Source organism: Falco rusticolus, chromosome 4 (assembly GCF_015220075.1).
Source record: "Falco rusticolus isolate bFalRus1 chromosome 4, bFalRus1.pri, whole genome shotgun sequence".
Taxonomy (NCBI): Eukaryota; Metazoa; Chordata; class Aves; order Falconiformes; family Falconidae; genus Falco; species Falco rusticolus.
The window spans coordinates 24215026-24233970 of record NC_051190.1 but is presented as its reverse complement, the minus strand read 5'-3'; the positions used below and the strand labels follow the sequence as shown (position 1 = coordinate 24233970).

The 18945-nt window shown below is 35.3% G+C and overlaps 1 protein-coding gene across 10 annotated transcripts in view; it reads left to right on the top strand.

Annotated features, from left to right (window-relative positions):
- NR2C2 (nuclear receptor subfamily 2 group C member 2) overlaps nucleotides 1–18009 on the top strand; it is a 44613-nt gene extending 26604 nt beyond the window's left edge. For 7 of the 10 annotated variants that reach the window (XM_037383205.1, XM_037383196.1, XM_037383198.1 and 4 more), the window contains 6 exons: nucleotides 620–797; nucleotides 1816–1937; nucleotides 2459–2598; nucleotides 5549–5686; nucleotides 7236–7341; nucleotides 9532–18009. In XM_037383205.1, coding sequence (XP_037239102.1) covers nucleotides 620–797; nucleotides 1816–1937; nucleotides 2459–2598; nucleotides 5549–5686; nucleotides 7236–7341; nucleotides 9532–9706 — 859 coding nt within the window. In that variant the 3' untranslated portion in view covers nucleotides 9707–18009. Of the gene's footprint in view, nucleotides 1–619; nucleotides 798–1815; nucleotides 1938–2458; nucleotides 2599–2678; nucleotides 4628–5548; nucleotides 5687–7235; nucleotides 7342–9531 lie in introns of those variants that run through there. The other 3 variants (XM_037383204.1, XM_037383203.1, XM_037383206.1) reach the window with 3 other exon arrangements.
- The last annotated feature ends 936 nt before the right edge of the window (nucleotides 18010–18945 follow it).

Here is an 18945-nt window from a genome sequence, read left to right as displayed (position 1 = left end):
AAGATCTGTTATTAGCCCAGCTGGTGTATAAAGGAGTCAAGGGACCAGTCTCTCTTACGTTACTGTCAGACAGTTTCTAAGGCTCTGTATGTCCTGTGAGATCAGGAATATCTGGCCATATTGTATCTTACAGACATATTGTCTAGAAGGGAACCACACTATTCTCCGCTATTCCCAGAAATTGTATATCAAGGACTGGGACTGCAGGGTGTTGTCCAGAGTGCATCTGGTCTATAATCCTCACAGAGATCTGTTAAACACTGCAAGATGAGGAGGGTATAGTGAATGGTGAAGTGCAAGAAACACCTTTACTAGTACAAATACTAACATAAACCTATTAGAGCAGGATTTACAGTAGTAAAATGTTTCTGCCTTACAGGGGACATCTTTTATCAGCAATGCACAGGTGGGTCTATTCCTTTTATCGATGTCCAAATAGTACAGAGGGGCTAGGTTGTAATGAAAAGTCTGGCCTTGTGTTTTAGCATAAACAGTTCCTGTATATGTTACCTCTAAGTGAAAATGCTTTATAGCATTTAATTTGACCGCTGTGATTTTTTTTAAGGTGTAAGGAAGCACTCTTTTGCTGTTCATTACTACTATTTTTTTTTTTTTTCAGGGCATTTGATACTTTGGCTAAAGCACTTAATACCACAGATGGTACAACAGCTCATAACTTGGCAGATGGGATGGATCCTACAGGAGGAGGGAATATTCATGTAATCAGTAGAGATCAGTCAACACCAATTATTGAGGTGGAAGGACCCCTACTTACAGATACACATGTCACATTTAAGGTATGTGCTTTGTGCTTCTTTAAATGTCTTACTAAGCAAACTAACACTTAAGACATAACCCAAGATAAGTTTACTGTGTTTTCTTTATTCTTGTATTTAGTTTTGGCAGTATAATCCAGGACAACATCTGCTGTTACAAAGCTTCTAATACAGCATGCAAGAGTGAAAATTGTATCTAAATAGTGTAGGTGTTATTTCATAAGACCTTTCCATAGAGAGAAGAATGCTTTAAAATTTGCTTCACTTTCCAGTGTTGTTGATAATCACTTTCCATATCTTCTATATAGTATGATGCCTTGCTTAGTTAATTTGTAATTCTAGATAGCATAAAGCTTCCATCTAAAAGGCTCCCTCATATAGAGGTTACAGTGCTTTCTTAGATGCTTATCGTTAGACCACTGAAATAGGTCTTGCGTTTTAGAGGTGCTTCAGCTTCAATGGAATACAAACACACAGACGCTGATAAACTCTGTGAGAAACACTAAGGGTGTTCATCTTGCTGTAATCAAATTGCACTGTTTCAAGAAATACAAAGATCATTACTGAAATAAGTAATACTTAATGTAGTCAAACTCTACTAGCTTATTCCTATTAATGGTGTTTTGTGATTGTAGATTCCTATTACATGACTTTGCCATGTAATAGATATTTAGATATTAGGGTTTTAGATTTTATTTTTATTCTTTTTTAAAAAAGTTTTAAAAGATCTTTTATAGCACTGTGATGCTAGCCAACACTCCATAGAACAATGAAATTTATAGAACTATTAAATGAATATTAAAACATTTTAAAGGGAAACATTTGAGCTGTCTCCGGCATGATTTCTTGTCTCCTATTCCCATTTTGCATTCCTTGCTAGTATTAATGAGTTATTCAGTATAGTTTTTCTTTGACAATTTCTTGTCACACAGTTGCTTATGACAGAATGTTTGAATGTTTTTGCTGATTATTTCATTGATAATAACATTTGGTTTATGTCTGAACTGTATATATTGTACTGTACTTCTGGTTTTTGCAGCTGACGATGCCCAGTCCCATGCCAGAGTACCTTAATGTACACTACATCTGTGAGTCTGCATCACGACTACTTTTCCTCTCTATGCACTGGGCTAGGTCCATACCTGCATTTCAAGCTCTTGGGTAAATGGACATACTCTGTTGAATGGTTTGCTTTCTAATGGATTTAAGCACTGATCTGAACACTTTTCAGCTATTTTGAATTTTTAAATGATGGTATTGTTTAATTTTAAATGAATTCTTTACAATGTGTGAAGAGTATGCAATATTCTCTCCTTTTTGAAGAATACAATAGAAGACTGCAGAGGAGATTACTATATCAGATATTACTGCAGTGACAGAAACTAAAGCCACATCAAAAGCAAGCATTTTAACGTGTAGAAATATATCTTGGTAAAGAATTAGTGAGCATCATTTTACAGTTAACCTGAAATAGTTCCCTGTAGTCAGCCTATTGCTGCTTTTTGCTTTTTGAAATATTTGTAATATGCTAATATATGCCTTTTTAGTAAAGTGCTTTGCAAAACAGTAATCCTTATTATGAATTGTTATAATTAACATAATTATAGGTTATATTAACATAGGGTAATACCAACCTGATATGAAAACTACCTACAGTTCTGTGATTTTTCTGTTGTTTATAGGCAGGACTGTAATACAAGCCTTGTGCGTGCTTGCTGGAATGAGCTGTTTACCTTAGGCCTGGCACAGTGCGCACAGGTGATGAGTCTGTCTACTATCCTGGCAGCTATTGTCAACCATCTCCAGAACAGCATACAGGAAGGTATGTGTTCAGTGTGTGATTCTTACACATGTTCAGTCCTGTCAACACCACAGGAACGCTTATATAACATTTCTCGCTAGGTGTTTCCTATTGAGTGGGAGAATTGTTCCCCGGGATCCAGTGGGAGAAGCCTCCTCTTGCATAATTACCTTTCCTCTGGTGATCTGTAACTTTTGTTGCACTCACAGAGATCTCTGTGGGACAGAAGTGCCCATGGAAGAAATGGGGATAAGGCTGGGGGATGTATTCTCCTGTCTTCTACATCTGACAGGCAGTATAGAGAAGGACGAGTACATCCTGAAGTCGGGTATGCTCACAGAGCTTTCCTCCCATCCAGATGTCATTTTTTTTTCCCTCTTAGAATGTCTTCTTCCAAACCACACCAGACTTTTTTCCTTCCAGAATTTTCCTTCTCCTCTTTGCAGCATAAAGCTATAGCATTTGCCAACTCACAACAAGAATATTCTTGCAAGTATAATGGTCTTGGATATTGCTATAATGTAGTAATGATTAATGTATTTTGCAGTACCATTTGAAGCATTAAATAACCTACTTGCTTGACACTCTTAAGAAGTTTTATGTAATTATTATTTTTTTTTAATTCATTATTGGCATGTTGATGGTTATATCTAGAATGGATGGTAATCTGTTAGGGATGGGTTGGTTTTATTTTTTTTCCATTCTTTAAAGATGCTCCCCATCAATATGATTGATTAGTGTGAAAATAGCATTCCATTTTTAATAGGAGGAAAAATCAATACTAGCAGCTTTAAACTCTGCAAACACAGCATATCACATGAAAGCTCGCTGAAATTTAAATGTGAGTTAAAAGTAGTTACACAATACTATTTGGTGCCAATTTGTTTTACTTTTGTGGTGCCATTAATTGTGCACGCAGCAAAAATTGGAAAATAGGCTTTTATTGAGGAGAGTAATAGTTGACTGGAATTATAAAATGTACAAAAGTAGATAATCTGAGAAGAAGTGTTTAATAGCCTTAAGTCCTAGTAAAGTAAATTTGCTTTAATCTGCTTTATTAGCTTCATTATAATAAAATAAATCAGACAGAAATTGATTCTTAAATGGATAGCATGCTTTCATACTGAATACAGGGTGGGGGGTGAGATTTTTTGTTGTAAATTAAGAGAGCCTGGACAGCCCTCAAAATACAACATACTGATGCTCCTTTTCTACAGAGAGAGGTGAGAGTTTAAAAGACTAATATGGAAACATGCACATTGTATGTTCTGCAGAGTTAGGCTTTTAATTATATCTCTGTCAGAATAAATAGGTCTATGTCTTTCACCTACACCCCAGGCAATGAGGTTTTGGAGGAGTAAGTGGTGGGGCTGTTACAGCCTTAAGCTGGCTCTACTTCTGTTTCCATGTCTCAAAAAAGAAAAAGATAAATTTTTTTGTTCAGCAACCTGTACTTCCAGTCATACCATGTTACCTGAGAGTGGCCAAGAAAAGAGGATGATTTGTTTTATTATGATTTGTTTATTATTTATTTATCTATTCTCTAAAGTTATCATACTATATTGTGTATTATAACTTTAAAATTCAAAACAGAGTGAAGAAATTTCAGAACTTTTATCTAGGAAGCATATTAGTGATGAGGCTATCTGGAAACTCTGGAATTCCAGTTCACTTTTCCTGAGTATTTCTGCACCATTGCTTCCCACTTAATACAGAAATAAAAACATTACATCATGTCTATCTTGAGCCATCTTGAGTAACTAAAAACTCGTATCATAATTCATCTATTTTGGAAATGTAGATTATGCTTTCATTCTTATTTCAAGACATCGTGCAAAAAATGTTTCTTCTGTTCAGTCTTTATTGTGGTTTCAGAAAATACGTAAATTAGTTACAAATTACATCAAAGATTTCATGTAAGGCACACAAGTCTAAGCAATCATATGTACTATTGACTGGACAGGCAAAGTTAGAATATTCGAGTTATTATGATATGAAATTTTAGCATTAGAGATCTTGACTGGAATAAAATTATTCTGATGTGTTTCTCAAGAAAAGGATTTATCCCTTGTGAACTGACTTATCTCTGAAGTTTGATAATAGTAACTATTAATTATATATTTATATATATTATTATATATATTTTATATATAAAATATAATATAATATAAATAAATAATATAAAATTCGTCTTAATGTGATCTCTACGGTTTTCATTCTTTGACTAGTCTGCAGATATGCCATCGGAGAGAAGGTGGTATTTACCAAAACAGAAATCTCTCTCTCCCTAGCTGAGCCGCTAATACCACTCAGTTGTAACTTATCCACAAATAATATATATGTTTGTTTTTTTTTTAAATCAACATCTTAAGAAAGAATATTAAGCCAACATAACATGATGTTTCAAACACTGGAAGAATCTGTGTACATGTATTTGAGTGAATTTACCCCATCAGAAGGAAAGAAGACTTCACCACCGTAAATGAAAAATTAACTTCTAAAAGTACAGATAGAGGGAAAAGTAGCACTGTTGTTCCTGCTCTTGCATTCACTTCCGGAAAAACTACCTCATTACTGTTTGAATTTAAAATTAAGATTACATGATAGCATTTGTTTTGTGCTTTTGTTCATTTCCAGAATCACTCTAGCCATTTGTAGAATAATTCATCATAATTTGAGAGTCTCTGCTCAGAACAGTACATCACTGGAACTGGATTGGTGTTGCAGATTATGCTGTACTGGCAAAATTATGCAAAAGTGTTAACATTCTGTTTGCTAGCCCTATGTCTGACTCAGCTTTATAAATCTTCACTTCCGTAATTGTTTAGTCCATCCTTATGTTAAGTGGTTTTAAGATCGCAGATGACACAAAAGACTTTAAAATGTCACTTCATTTCTTTTATAAAAGGATATTGGTTAATATATCAGATGTACTTGCTCACATGAAATAGCAATCAGTATCTTTTTGTAGATAAACTTTCTGGAGACAGAATAAAGCAAGTCATGGAACACATCTGGAAACTTCAGGAGTTCTGTAACAGCATGGCCAAGCTTGATATTGATGGATATGAATATGCATACCTTAAAGCTATAGTCCTCTTTAGCCCTGGTAAGGAATTTAGTAACCACATCTTTTCAAATAATAAGCATTCATATGTTAATGTTTTAACAGGTGTTTTTTTATGAGACTAATGTCTTGAGTTGAGACTGATCTGTTAAGCTGCAGATAAAATGATTGTTCCACCATAATTTATCACAAAAAATACACACTTTAAAAATAACTTCAGAGCAACATATCCATGTTATTTACAGTTCCAATATATCAGGTATTTCCTGTACACCCACCTTAGAAGACTAGACTCTCAATTATCTTCAGCTGAGAATCCATGAGTAGTAAGTTATCTGGGATGTGTATTCACAATATTAGTGAAGTAAATGGCAGGAAGGATTAGAGGAAATACATTCTCACAGTGACAGAAAGAAATTGTCTTCAATTTCAGTATTTCTAATACACTCATAGGAGGGATTGCTGAAATATGAGCAGAAATACAACAGTATTTCATATGGAACTTCCACAAAATCTCCAAAACTAAATGTAAACCAGGCTGTCTTCCATTTGTTACCAAAAAAATAACAGCAGACAACTAATACATGATTAACAGTGTTTATGAGATATGAGGATTTACTCAAAGGAGACACTTGAGATTTTCTGGAATGATAAGGTAAGCACATTAAAGAAATGGGAAGTGATAGTGTCTTCAGCAAAGGTGGAGAAATGTTCCTAGGACACACAAAGGTTAATTTATAACTGCTGACAGGCTGACTGAAAGGGAAAGTCTTGCTCAGAGATGTAAATTATTTACTTTAATTCAAAGGTGTTTACTACTATGAATTTAACAAAATACAAAGAAAAGGAGTATCTTGTTTTATCAGGGTGTTTTGGGTGGTTATTTTTTTGCATTGTTACTGTTTTTCTCTTTGTAATAAAACTTACTTTTTTTAGAATATATTAGTATCCAGAAATTCACTTTTGAAATTTTTTGCAGACTGCAGCATTTGGGTTAAGTTTATTAGGGTCTTTATTCAAGTTGGAAGAACAAGAAACTCTCCAAACTGAAGCTAGTGCTGTCCCATTTCAAGGGAAAAGCCCTTTGAACACAACACCAAAGATATTTGGGCATAGTCAGATGTGTTATTTTCTAAGTTTTTCTGATCATGTGACTTTCTTTAAGGAGCTGACCCAGCTGGAATTAAAACGTGAGACAGACTTGGGAAGGTCAAGAAATTGATTTGTCAAGAAAACAACTGTAGATACTGCTCAGTCAGCATAGTTAGTCAAAATCACAGAGGCAAACACATCTAAAAAAGCAAGGTAGCAAGGTTAGAAACATAAACTAAGAGTGTCATTGCCTGGGACATACCTGCAGGCTTAATCTTTTTCCACTTCCTTGTGGATACATACAGCTATATAGAGAAAACTGAGCAAGCTAATTCTGAAGCCAGAAGCAAATGTCCAGTTGAATGGTTTCCTTTATACAGCTAACATGTTGAACATCACAATACAAGAGAATGAAATTATATGTGAGAATCTGGTAACTACATATATTTCACAAGGTATAGGGAAACAGCTGACATACAGAAATGTTTTGTTTCTTTAGATCACCCTGGTCTGACCAGTTCAACCCAAATAGAAAAATTCCAGGAGAAGGCACAGATGGAATTGCAGGACTATGTACAAAAAACCTATCCAGAAGATACTTATAGGTATTTATTGTCTATAGTACCCAAAGTAATGTTGTGGGCTGTAACTGGCAAAAGTACAAAAATAGCATCATTGATGTAAAAATTTCCTTTCTGACATCTGTTCTTTTTTGACATCTTGTCTTGTTGATGAGAAAGAAACAGAACCTTGTTCATAAAAGCAAGCAGGTTTGTTTAAAGATAGGTAGAAGCAAGAATACCTGTATAGCTTCTTCCATGTAAATCAAACTTGAGGGAATTCTGGGGGTTTTTTTGTGGGGGTGGGGAGTCTCATTGCCATGTTTAGAAAAGTCAACAGACTTACTTTATTAGAAGTCTCAAGAATAACTAACTTCTTTAAGTCAAACTGCCTCCTTTTTCAAATTAGTTGTCAAAGAGGCTTTGAGATAATAAAAGGTGATTATCATCCTTTAAATATTTGTCAAGTTATATATGCAGAAAAGTATTAAAACTGTCAGTATATAGACCTTGGAGAAGTGACGATTACATGTGGGGAACAGTAACAAACTCTTAAGCTTCTATTTACAAGAAATTCCATGACCTACTTATTTTCTCCTTTGTTTTTTTTTTTTTAACATTTCGAAGGACTTCTCTTTGAAAGTATCCAGCTTGGTTTTTCACCTCTCAACTGTTTCTGTTTCTTACTGGCTAGAAATAATTACCCTATCTTCTAACAGTCTCCATCAAAACTTTAATTTAAACTCCATCAACATAATGATTCTCTGCACTGCAAGGGAAATTCTAATTTTTGTCTAGCAATATACCCTAGAACACATTCTCTTTTACTGTGAGAGGTATCCCCATGTAAAGAAGCATGCAATCCCATACGTTTAAGTCAGGTCTCAGTAGTGTAGCTTTAAAAAACAAAACAAAACAAAAGTCTGTAAGAGAGCTCTTTTCCCATCTCAGAAACCTGTTTCTGCATGCATCTTGCAGTTAACATTGTGTGGGGCAACCGAAAGGGCATCAGGATTCCTAGTTAGGTGTGGTGAAGATGGGATTATCTACTTCAGAAATATCCTCAAATCCCACATTCTTATTCAGTGTACAGTTCAGTTATTCTAGTTAGATGGACGAGAGCTGGATATCTGCTATAAAAAGAAATACAGAATTTGTTCTGTATACTTATTAGTGGCTCAAGGAAGAAAATCAGAGAGTTACATTTCCCAAACAGTGTGCTGTAATGTAATTGATATTGTCTGTATCAATAAGTTTAGAGTACAAATCTGATTATTTTTTAACAACTGAATGCTGGCTGGCACAAATTCAGATAGAAGCACAGGTGTTGTAATTTTCACAAAACCAGCAGCATATTTTGAATCTTTTTGCAATTTTCCCCTGAAGTTTTCAACATGTGGTATATTAGCAGGATGGACCTTATACGTGTTCTCCATAGATAGTAAAGCATTTTCCAGAAGCCTGTGTTCAGTGCTGCCTGAGGTATGCTATTACGTGGCTCTGGTTCAGAAAATTTGTTTATCTAGCCATTTTTGATATACATCTGCCATATAAACACGGCTGATACACTTTCATCACTGTACTAAATTCCAAATGCATTAAAAGTCTAGAAATTCAATACGATCATTTTAGTTTACTGGATGTCTGATAACACCCTGGTATGTAAAAAACCCACAGCATTTGGCAAAAAGTATGACTAAGCACATCCCTCCACCTTTTCTCTTCAGAAGCAGATTCTCTTGTTTCCTCCTATATGCATCCAGTCCCTTTTTTGCTATCTGATTTGTCATTAAGTTGCTAGGCAACTGAGGACTATGCTGTTTATTGTTTAAATTTTAATTAAGCATTTTACTCTTAAAATTGTGCAAATGTTCTCACTAGTCAGTATGACTATTATTAGCCTCAGCACTGTCCTGAACTATGAAGTGCTTCCAGAGTTGGGAATTTCAGAAGTAGACCTGGAGAACTGTGTGTTTTTACATACCCGTTGTATCCAGAAAGGGCATTAATATGTCCTTTTCATTGGAAAACCACAAAGAAAGATGGGGGGCTTTTTATTTCACTTGCAGGATAGAAAAGCAACCATTCTTTTTGTGGTAGCTCAGTTAGCTTTAATTGCCTCTTTACTCCCATTCATGAGTTATGGTAATAATAAAAGCAGATCCAGCTCTTTAGCCACAAAGTACTTTAAACTGGTATTATATGTATTAATAATCCACTGAACTTCTTTTTCAGGCTAGCCCGGATTCTAGTTCGCCTGCCAGCACTTAGGCTGATGAGCTCTAGCATTACCGAGGAACTATTTTTTACTGGTCTCATTGGAAATGTTCCCATTGACAGCATAATCCCCTACATTCTCAAAATGGAAACAGCAGAATATAATGGCCAAATAACTGGCACGTCTGTGTAGTGGGAACACCACAATTTGATGGATTGAAGTAATTTTCGTAAAAAACATACAATTACAAAGTTAATAGCATTTTGGTATGTTCAAATGTTTCCAACTTATTACCAGTTTCCTATCAGATTTCGCCTTGTCTGTTTGCTGACATTGACAAAAATTTAAGCAGCTATTCAAAGACCTGCTATTGGACCTTTTCTGCCACAAGGAATATTTTTGATGCCTTTCATTTAAAAGGCTATAGATTACTGAACATACTTTTCACATGCTTTGTATTTAGAAATTATCAGTGGTTAAAAATAGAATTTTATAATATCAGAGATTAGTAATAAAATTACTTTAAAAGTAAAAAAGAACAGTATGTATATATTTAAAAATATCCTTGGAATTAATACCTAATAAATGCCAGGGTATAATACTAGCACTTTGTAAGCACTTCTTGTCAAAGCGATGATGTCATCAACATCCTGCTTATGAGTATGGAAGATGAAAAAAATTGCATATGTCCTTAGTCAAAATGCTAATGATTTCTGTGAAAATGTAGAATGCTACAGGAGACAATCATTTCTTCTACAAAGTCACTTGCTTTTTTGCTAAGAAATATTAATGTGGATTCTTAAATCAGATACCCACATCATATGAAACTATAATCTGTTAATTAGTGCAGTTGTAATTCACAGTATGATGCAGTCATAGTGACTATGATGTGCTATAGTAATTACCCAAACTAGGAGAAAAAAAATTTATTTCTTTCCACAGTAGTGATGAAATATTCAGGTTCCTTAAAGTTTCTATTCAGACCTACACAGCCATGACAAATGTTATTCTAAGAGGAAGCCTTTTGATTGTGGGGGAAATCAGTCATTAACTGGAAAGAACAGTCACTTTCAAGTACAGCTGTGTGATGCTCTTTGAGTATGCTCTTTGTTATTTCCAAATTTACTTCTTCTCTCTGTACTCCTGAACACCCTCATCATCCAGACAAAGGTACAATTTAAAATCTTAGATGTGTAGAACCTGGCTGTCAGCAAGAGTATATTAAAAGCTCTCTTCCTTTGTTTCTTCCCCGCCTCCCTCCCCTCCCCTGACGGAGCACTCCCAGTTTTGCAGAGCTTTCAACCTTCCTGTGACTCAGTTTGAAACTGAAACACAGTCAGGATTGACATTCGGTCATGTACAGTGGAAGATAATGTCCAATGTACCATGGAGTTGTAAAATTAACTACTTTGTAATTGTCTACAGTGATGAGCCATCAATATGTTTCCTAGTGTTGGCCATTAGCTGCTAGCATTGCTTCATTTTAGTATAATTTATTATTGTTATTGACATTAAATATTTTAAACAATCGAAGCTTAAAGAAAAGTCATGGCAATTAATACTGTCATCTGATCCTGGCTCATTAGACACATCAATTATTGTAATTATTTGTATGGTAGGTAGAGGCATTTTCTACTTGTGTATTTATATGTAACAAAAATCTAATGATAAGTTAAGCACTTTTGGTTTTCTTTTGTTATTGACACTTAATTAGAAACACCAGCCAGGTTGGTGTTTGTGTCTTTTAAGGGTCTGAATTGTAGCCAAAAGATGAGGCTTCTGATGTAATGAAAAGTCCTTACCTGGTATACTTCATTCTCATTAGAAGGCTCACGTTTGTAGCACTCATTGTGATATGGAAGGCTATTTAATTTTAGCTTCTGGATGCATTACAGTCTTCTACAGTTACCATTGTTACAGCATTCAGAATCTTCTTTTCTCCAAAGGGTGTTACAAAAAGTCCAATATACATGCAGAGATTTGTAATATTGCACTTTTGTTTCTCTCAGCTTTTACTGTAACAAATGAAATTGTCATATTTTTAATGTGATGGAAGGTCCACACTCAGAATGTTAAGTCAACTGGAATGCAGAATTTTGTACTAGCTGTTTTATTGCAGTGTAACTTCTTGTGTGATTGTGTCCACGCTCCTGATGCAAAGTCCCTGTTTTAAAGTTACACAACTTAAAAGTTAATTGTGATATTAATGTCAGAAGAAGTAGCTACCTTGGAAAGAACTGTGGCTGGTTTTGATAAAATTTAAAATTTTATCGCATTATGTTATTGTTGTTCTAAAGTATTATGCATAGAACTATTGTGATATTTTCATTGCAAAAAAGATTATGCAGGTTAATTTGCTTTCAGTATTCTGTAAAAATCATTTAAGCAGGTAAGTAAGCATTGTTAATTACAAATTAAATACTCCTTAGCACAAAACCTAGCCACTGGAATCTTTTTTCCCCAAATGCGAATGTACACCAGCTGGCTTTTTCATTACAAACATAATTTAAACTTCCAATTTTTCAAGTAACCAAGGGCCCCGTTTTTGTGCAAAAATTTGTTTTCCTAACTTTTCTTACTTGTGCTGTGAGCATAACAGTTCAGGAAACAAAATAAAGCCACTACAGTTTTTTGGGAACAGAGGGATCGCATGAAGCAAAATGTATGCATTGCATTACTTTTGTCAATTAAAATGGTAAATATCATGCAGCTCTGTTTACAAATAAACTACACTCCCCACAAATGCAAGACCACATAATGATATCCTTCATCCATCTCTAGCAGTCACATACTCTGCCAATAGTTTCCAGGACTTTAGGGACAAACTATTAATTTGTGTTAATGAAGTAACAACAATGCAATCCATATCTAGGGTTGGTTTATTGTGCATGCATTTAATAGGTGAAATGTTCCATACTGAAGATTCTGTTATTACCACCTAAAAGCTGTAAAGTCTCTCTTTATATAGCATCATCAGCATGATTTGCTGGCTTGCATTTGTCAGAACCAAGATAATTTAGTCCTTATGCCATTAACAAAAAGTACTTTCTCTAACTGTACACTGTTAGGATTCCACTTATGACTAATAGTTTGGACTGTAGAAATGTGGAGAGCATATGGTATATCCTAGAGCTTAAGAATTACTCAGAATCTAAATTTTTTTGCATATTGGAATATTAGCTATAAATAATTAGATAGATGTGATGAATAACCTAGTCTTTCTCACTCAAGAGAAGTTATTTTTGATATTAATATCAAAACAACACAAGCTGTTTTGTAACAGCTGCTCAAGGGCTGTTACAAAAATGAGCCAGATTTGGCATATGATGGAGAGACACTGAAAGGAATCACTTAAAACACTGCTACATAAAAATATAAACCCTGTTCTCCACCGCAGTAGGGCTTCTTTGTGCTAAATTCCAAGTGTAATCACAGACTGGTTGAGGTTGGAAGGGACCTCTGAACATCTGGTCCAACTCCATGTTTTGAAACTATCTCTGCAGAAAATACTGCAGTGCTGATGTAGTTCTTTTCATTTCCGAGGTTTGTTTCATCGCCTCTGCCAGTAACTGGAAGATGGTAACAGGCTAATCTTACTAGCTTTACTTTTAAATTAATTTAATTTTGTTTCTTCTTTGCAAGTGCAAACTTTTGCTTATGAATATGGGGCGGGAGAGTTTTTTATTATGGTAACAATTATTGAAAAACTGTTTCTTAAGTATGGAAATAGTTTTTGTTTTCATAAAGGCCAAATTTCAATGCCAAACTTCTGTTTACAGAACTAGGAATCAAGGGGTCACTGAAAGTGATTCTAAGAAAAGTGTCATCTCACTGATCCTCTACTTGGTGCCTAAAATCCACTCTCCAAGATTTTCGAGTCCTGTTTCTGCTGCTCTTGAAATGAAATTATTTAACTCAGTAGAAATACAGTGATAAACTATCTGATTATATCTATGTGCACTTGAGCATATGTGTATATTGGTAATAATTCATTCAGACAAATGTTAGAATTCTATGCTGACTGAAACTGTGGCATGCAGGGGGTGGTCATGAAGCAGAGTAATGTTCCTTCTCAATGTGCTTCATTGGTTTTCTAACTTTTGAGAAGGAACTGGATTTGAATCTTGCAGATAAAAAGAACAGCGGTCAACAATTGTGTAGGAGCATTTTGGGTTAACTTTGTAATAATGATTTTTATTGCATTTGTGGCAAGGGAAAGAAGGACTACTACTTCACTTCCATTGATTTCCTTACACTGAACTAAAGAGATGCTGAACTGAGACTGTGTGCAAAAGTAATCTTTCTCTGCCTATTTACATGGTTTGTAAATCAGATACAATGCTTTTGGTGCCAGGTGGAGTTACTCTGGCATGGAACTGGTAGAAGAGGAAAAAATAAATCTCCAAGGAGAGATCCTTCAAAGAGATCATACAAGCCTTTATTTTAGATGCCCAAAAATGTTAGTTGTTAAGGAAGCTTAGTTTTCAGAGCACTCTGGGGCAAGAAACTATTGTTGGTCACCACTGATTACTTGGTATCTTTTGCCAAGTCTTTTTTTTATCATTGACTGAAGCCCTTGGCCCTCAGGGCAGCTGCAACACCTCTAGTCAACAGCACTGACTCAAGACTTCTATGTTGAATACAGCTGGCTCTGCGTTATCATTATAGTACCCTTTGGCAGAGGGCATATTCTGAGGTGTAATAGGGAAAACAAGTCAGGGCTGAAGCTTCCAGGCGAAACCAGTTTCCTAACTGTTTCTTCTTTGGCAGAGACTAAAACTTCAGTGATTTCATTCTTGTGTATAGTATGCAGGGCTTCTGCAGACTCCCGAATGATTTCATCCAAGATACTGAAGATGGTTCTTTTTCAACTACACTTGCCCATCAGAGAAACACAGAAATAGCAGGCAAACAAGTAGGTTCCCATCTGTCATGGTAGTTTGCCACGCTACCATACAACAGCCAGGACAGCTACTGCGGTGGTTTGCTCTGATGATAAGCATGGGCCTGCTGCGAGAGCAGCACACATCTGCAGTCCTAATGCCTCCGTATATCCAGGGAGAATCAACAAAATGAGGCCATGTTCACCCTGTAGACAAGAGTAAGGGGCAGAGGAAGGACGAATTGCCAGCTTCTACTGATCCTGAATGACAGAAAATTAGTTTAAAGAACAGCTTGATATGAAACATTAACAAGAGGGCATGGCAAAGGGGAGAAAATGAAAACATTTACTTTTTGCACCTCTTAATTCTAAAGTTCCTGACTCATTTTAACAGTAAAGTTTCCTGAACTAAGTTCAGGCTTATTGTTTGATGAAAAATGTCATAACCCCTCTTGCTAGATAATGCTACAACCCTGCTTCTGCTGTAGTCAGTGTTGTCAACATTATATGGGAAGTTATTTGTGCAAAAAAATTCAGAACATTATTTATACTGAGGTTGCAAGATAAAGGAAAATTCTTCATAAAGTTTAAGTGCTCTAAGTCTAAATAATATTAGACTTGGAAAACATCAAGCCCCAGAATTACCTTATTACAGAGCTTTTTTGTTGTGGAGTCATGCCAAGTTCTTCACAGATACTGTCATAATGTTCTGTAATTCCCACAGCCTGTTTTATTGTCTGAGTTACATCAATGCTTTGAAAGTGGCTTACTATTGTTAAATTCATGCCTGCCCTCATCCTTTTTAAAGGGTTTGATAGATTTTTGCATATCTTTATTTTGTGCCTCCCACTGTTGTGCATTTCTGCGTGTTCAAGTCTAAACCTCAAGCAGCTAATGCATATGTACATAGTTGTATGTATGTGTGTATGAATGTATATGTTTATACCTATCCGTCTAAATATATTATGTACAGTGTATAAAAAGGTGTAGTGTATGTATATATGTACAGATATGTAGCTGTGCATTCATACCATTCTGTATGTTAAAGCTTTTCATTCATTTGTTGATCCAGAGCTTCCTAGTTTTAATTTCTTAGTCCAAAATAAGCCTTGTTTAAGCAGGTGAATCCTCATGAATTTCAGAGCTTTGCACCTTTTTCTAAACTCAGCCTGAATTTAGCATTTTCTGTTCAGAACTGACAAGTATATTCTGTCAATCTTCTGGTTTTTACGTTACTCCCTTTACCTTTTCTCATTTGATGCGTAGAATTCTGCCAGTGAATAGTTAATCAAACATATAATGTATGTTAACAACAATAAATAAATACAGTCATAGAAAATACTTCCCTGTTTTCAGTACGTAATCATTCTCTTTCCAGCTTCTGAGAGACTTTTTTGTAAATTTTTATTTTGCAGTGAAACTTGGTAAGAGATTGATTTTTTCCAAGTGTTCAGCAGGGACTAATCGGAAGAGAACCAAGTTGCCCTTTATCACTGAACTGTTGCACACAGAATAGGATGCAGTGGATGTTGTTGAAAAAATCAATGCTCATATTGCCGTAATTATAACCATGAAACCAAACCGTTAATTAAACAAAGACTATGTGACTATGTCCTCTCTTCAATAAAACAACATTTTTGTTACAGCGGTAACCAAATAAGAGGGAGATTACAGTTAGTTTATTTCTTAGCAAGCATCAAGACTTATTCAGGATCTTCACGATGCATTTCAATTAGTATATTCATTTCCCACGGTTATTCTCTTTATTAAGGTCTACTTAAACTAAACAAAGCTGGTTAGTTCATTTAGCTGTCAGACTAGTGTCAGTTTTCATGTTCTGTCCTTTCCTGAAACTGTTATCTGTGCAGATCTTTCAGTGTGTGTGTGAAGTTCCCATTGTTCACGTGGGAGCTGGACACATGGAGCATTTATGAAGTTGGACTTGCAGTAAGACAACTTATTACTCATAGGGAGTATTCAAACATCTAAATTATCAAAATATAAGTAGTTCTTGTTCCTTTTCCCTTCTGATGATTTAAGTTACAAAGGAAGCCTTTTGTAAAGTAATTCTATTGAGCATTTCACAGACTGCGTGGGGGAGTAGTTCAGCAACTCTTGTTTCTGTCATATTAAAAATGTGAAGTGGAATTTTCTGGGCATTTATTTCTACCTTTTGTACTCAACGGGGCAAAGATGTGTGTATGTTTAAGCAGGCAAGGAGACACCAATTAAAATAAGCGTGCAAGAAGCTGCATTAAACAAAAGCACAAGTCTCTTGGGGTCAGGCCTTCTGCTCGTGAAGTCTTTGCTGTGGAAAATGCTAAGAATGCTCTCTGTTTCTTACTATATTGTTTACTAAGCATTTGTAGTAAGCTTTTGTTTCAAACCTTATTTTTGAGATTTTCAGCAGGAAAATTACTTAAATTAATGGCAGGAATTCCTGTGACAGATGGTTCTTCATTGCTGTCTTGACAATCAGTGCTGTTTGAGTAATGTTTGCTTTCCTCTTTATTAGAGGCTGAATGGAAACCTGAATATCTATTAACGTCATCGTACTGCAGTAACATTTTTAAAGATTGGGAAGCCAAATGGGGTACTGATCAGGATTTAATCTGTTTCAAAATTAAATTGTCAGTTTAGAAAAAAGGGTATTTTAAAATTGTGTACTTGTTTTATATACATGTTGAATTGTTTGTATTCTGAAAGACAAAACATGCTCAGATTTAAGCGGCAATAAAGGCTCTGTTGTAGTATTATGTGGAAACTGTACAATGTGAAATCAGCTCTCTCTATTTTATCACAGAAGGCAAAAGTCTGAGAAGCATACCTACTGCCAGGTATCTAACACCCCTGAATAACTGGCTTCTCGTACATTTTTTAATGATCTTAGATAAATGATAAGAGGACACAGGTCCATTAAAAAGTATTTTTGCTGGTTGTGGGTTAAAAATAAGACTGAATAAATTTCAAATTAAAAGGATATTCTTTAAGAAGAAAGCACGTTACTTAAAGCATGTATGTTAAAAATCTCAGATATGGAAACGACATTGAATGTGGGAATATTCTTAATAACTAATCTGTATGCCAAAGTACATTGCAAGTCAGTGTTCAAACAGTTCCATAACTGAAAAACTGCATTTTGTCTAAGTGTTGTATCTATTTGGCATACCAGGATGTTCTGAGCTCCTACAAAACCAGCAAATTTTTATAAAAGCAGTGATCTACTCTTCATTCCTTGGGGTATTTTCTGGAAGTCTCTGTTTGTTATAATCAAGAAAACTATTGTTTATGTTACTATATTTTAATGTCAAGTTAAAAATATTGCAAAAATTGTTAATTTCTCACAGCTGCTTTTCTGAAATCAGCATTGTTATGTGTGATATCATTAAAAAATAACAGCATGTTCTTTTTCTTAATCCCTGTTTTATATCTAAACAACGTCTTCAGTCATGAAGAGGAATTTGCATTGTTGTGTTTGTATATAGAGTATTGCAGTGCATGATTTAGGTTATGCATTTTATTAAATGCTGTTTAAATGTGGCATTATATTGTTGTGGCTTACTACTACTACCTAAATGAGGTTTATATCATTAAAGAGAACTACAAATATAAATGCATTCTTGAGTTTTGTTTTAAGTTCACTTCATTTCTTCTTAAACATTAGGTGTTTAAGCCAAATACATAATTTGAGGGGAGAAAGTGTTTTCCTTTCACTACAGTGATTATCTTAAGAGTGATTTAATTGGGCCTAAAATGGAAGATAAATCCCATGAACCTTACTGACACCAGGCAGCTACTTCTAGGAGAAGGACCTTTTCCTAAAGGTTTTAATTCATCTTCTTTAGCCTTCTGGTTTTAGTTTTGTGGGTTTTTTTGGAGGAGATAGATAGATAGCTATTACTAGGAAATGCTTTGTGTTTACTTTTACCTGGTCGTTCCTTCCTGATCCCCAGGTTATAAAATAAGGCAATTCATTGGGTCTGGTTTTAGTTCCCTTCACACACAGTTTATAATAGAGGTAATGAATTTGGACTCTATTGCGAACAGTAAATGCATCCTCCATGTATGTATATGGAGAAGAGATATCGTTACCTGAGTTTCTTGTTGCTGCTCTTAGAAACTGTACAACTTAGAGGTTTCACTCAGCAGAAAGGAGGGTCACCAGGCTTTAGGTTTCAGCTGTTGAATCCTGGTGTCTAGAGAGAGCTAAGCAGGGGAGGGAGGGAAGTCCTTCTCATTCAGCGGCCTACTGTGAACCAGGTCTTGTTGCCCAAGTTTGAGAAGGTTGTTCTTCTTGCCAACTGGAACAGTGTCTATGCCACAGAACACTCCATTTGTTATACTATCCTCTGCAGAACAGCCAGAAAGGAAACAACAGGCATTTTGAAAAGCGCTTGATAGTCAAGGTCAGTATGCACCAACGGAAAGTCATGCAGGACTTGTTTCAGAGCATGTGTGTGCCCTGTGCATCGAGTTGGGCAAATTTTTCTTAAGCACAAAATGCATGTTTTGCATTTCACAGAGCTGCCTGCCATGTTACAGACAAAAA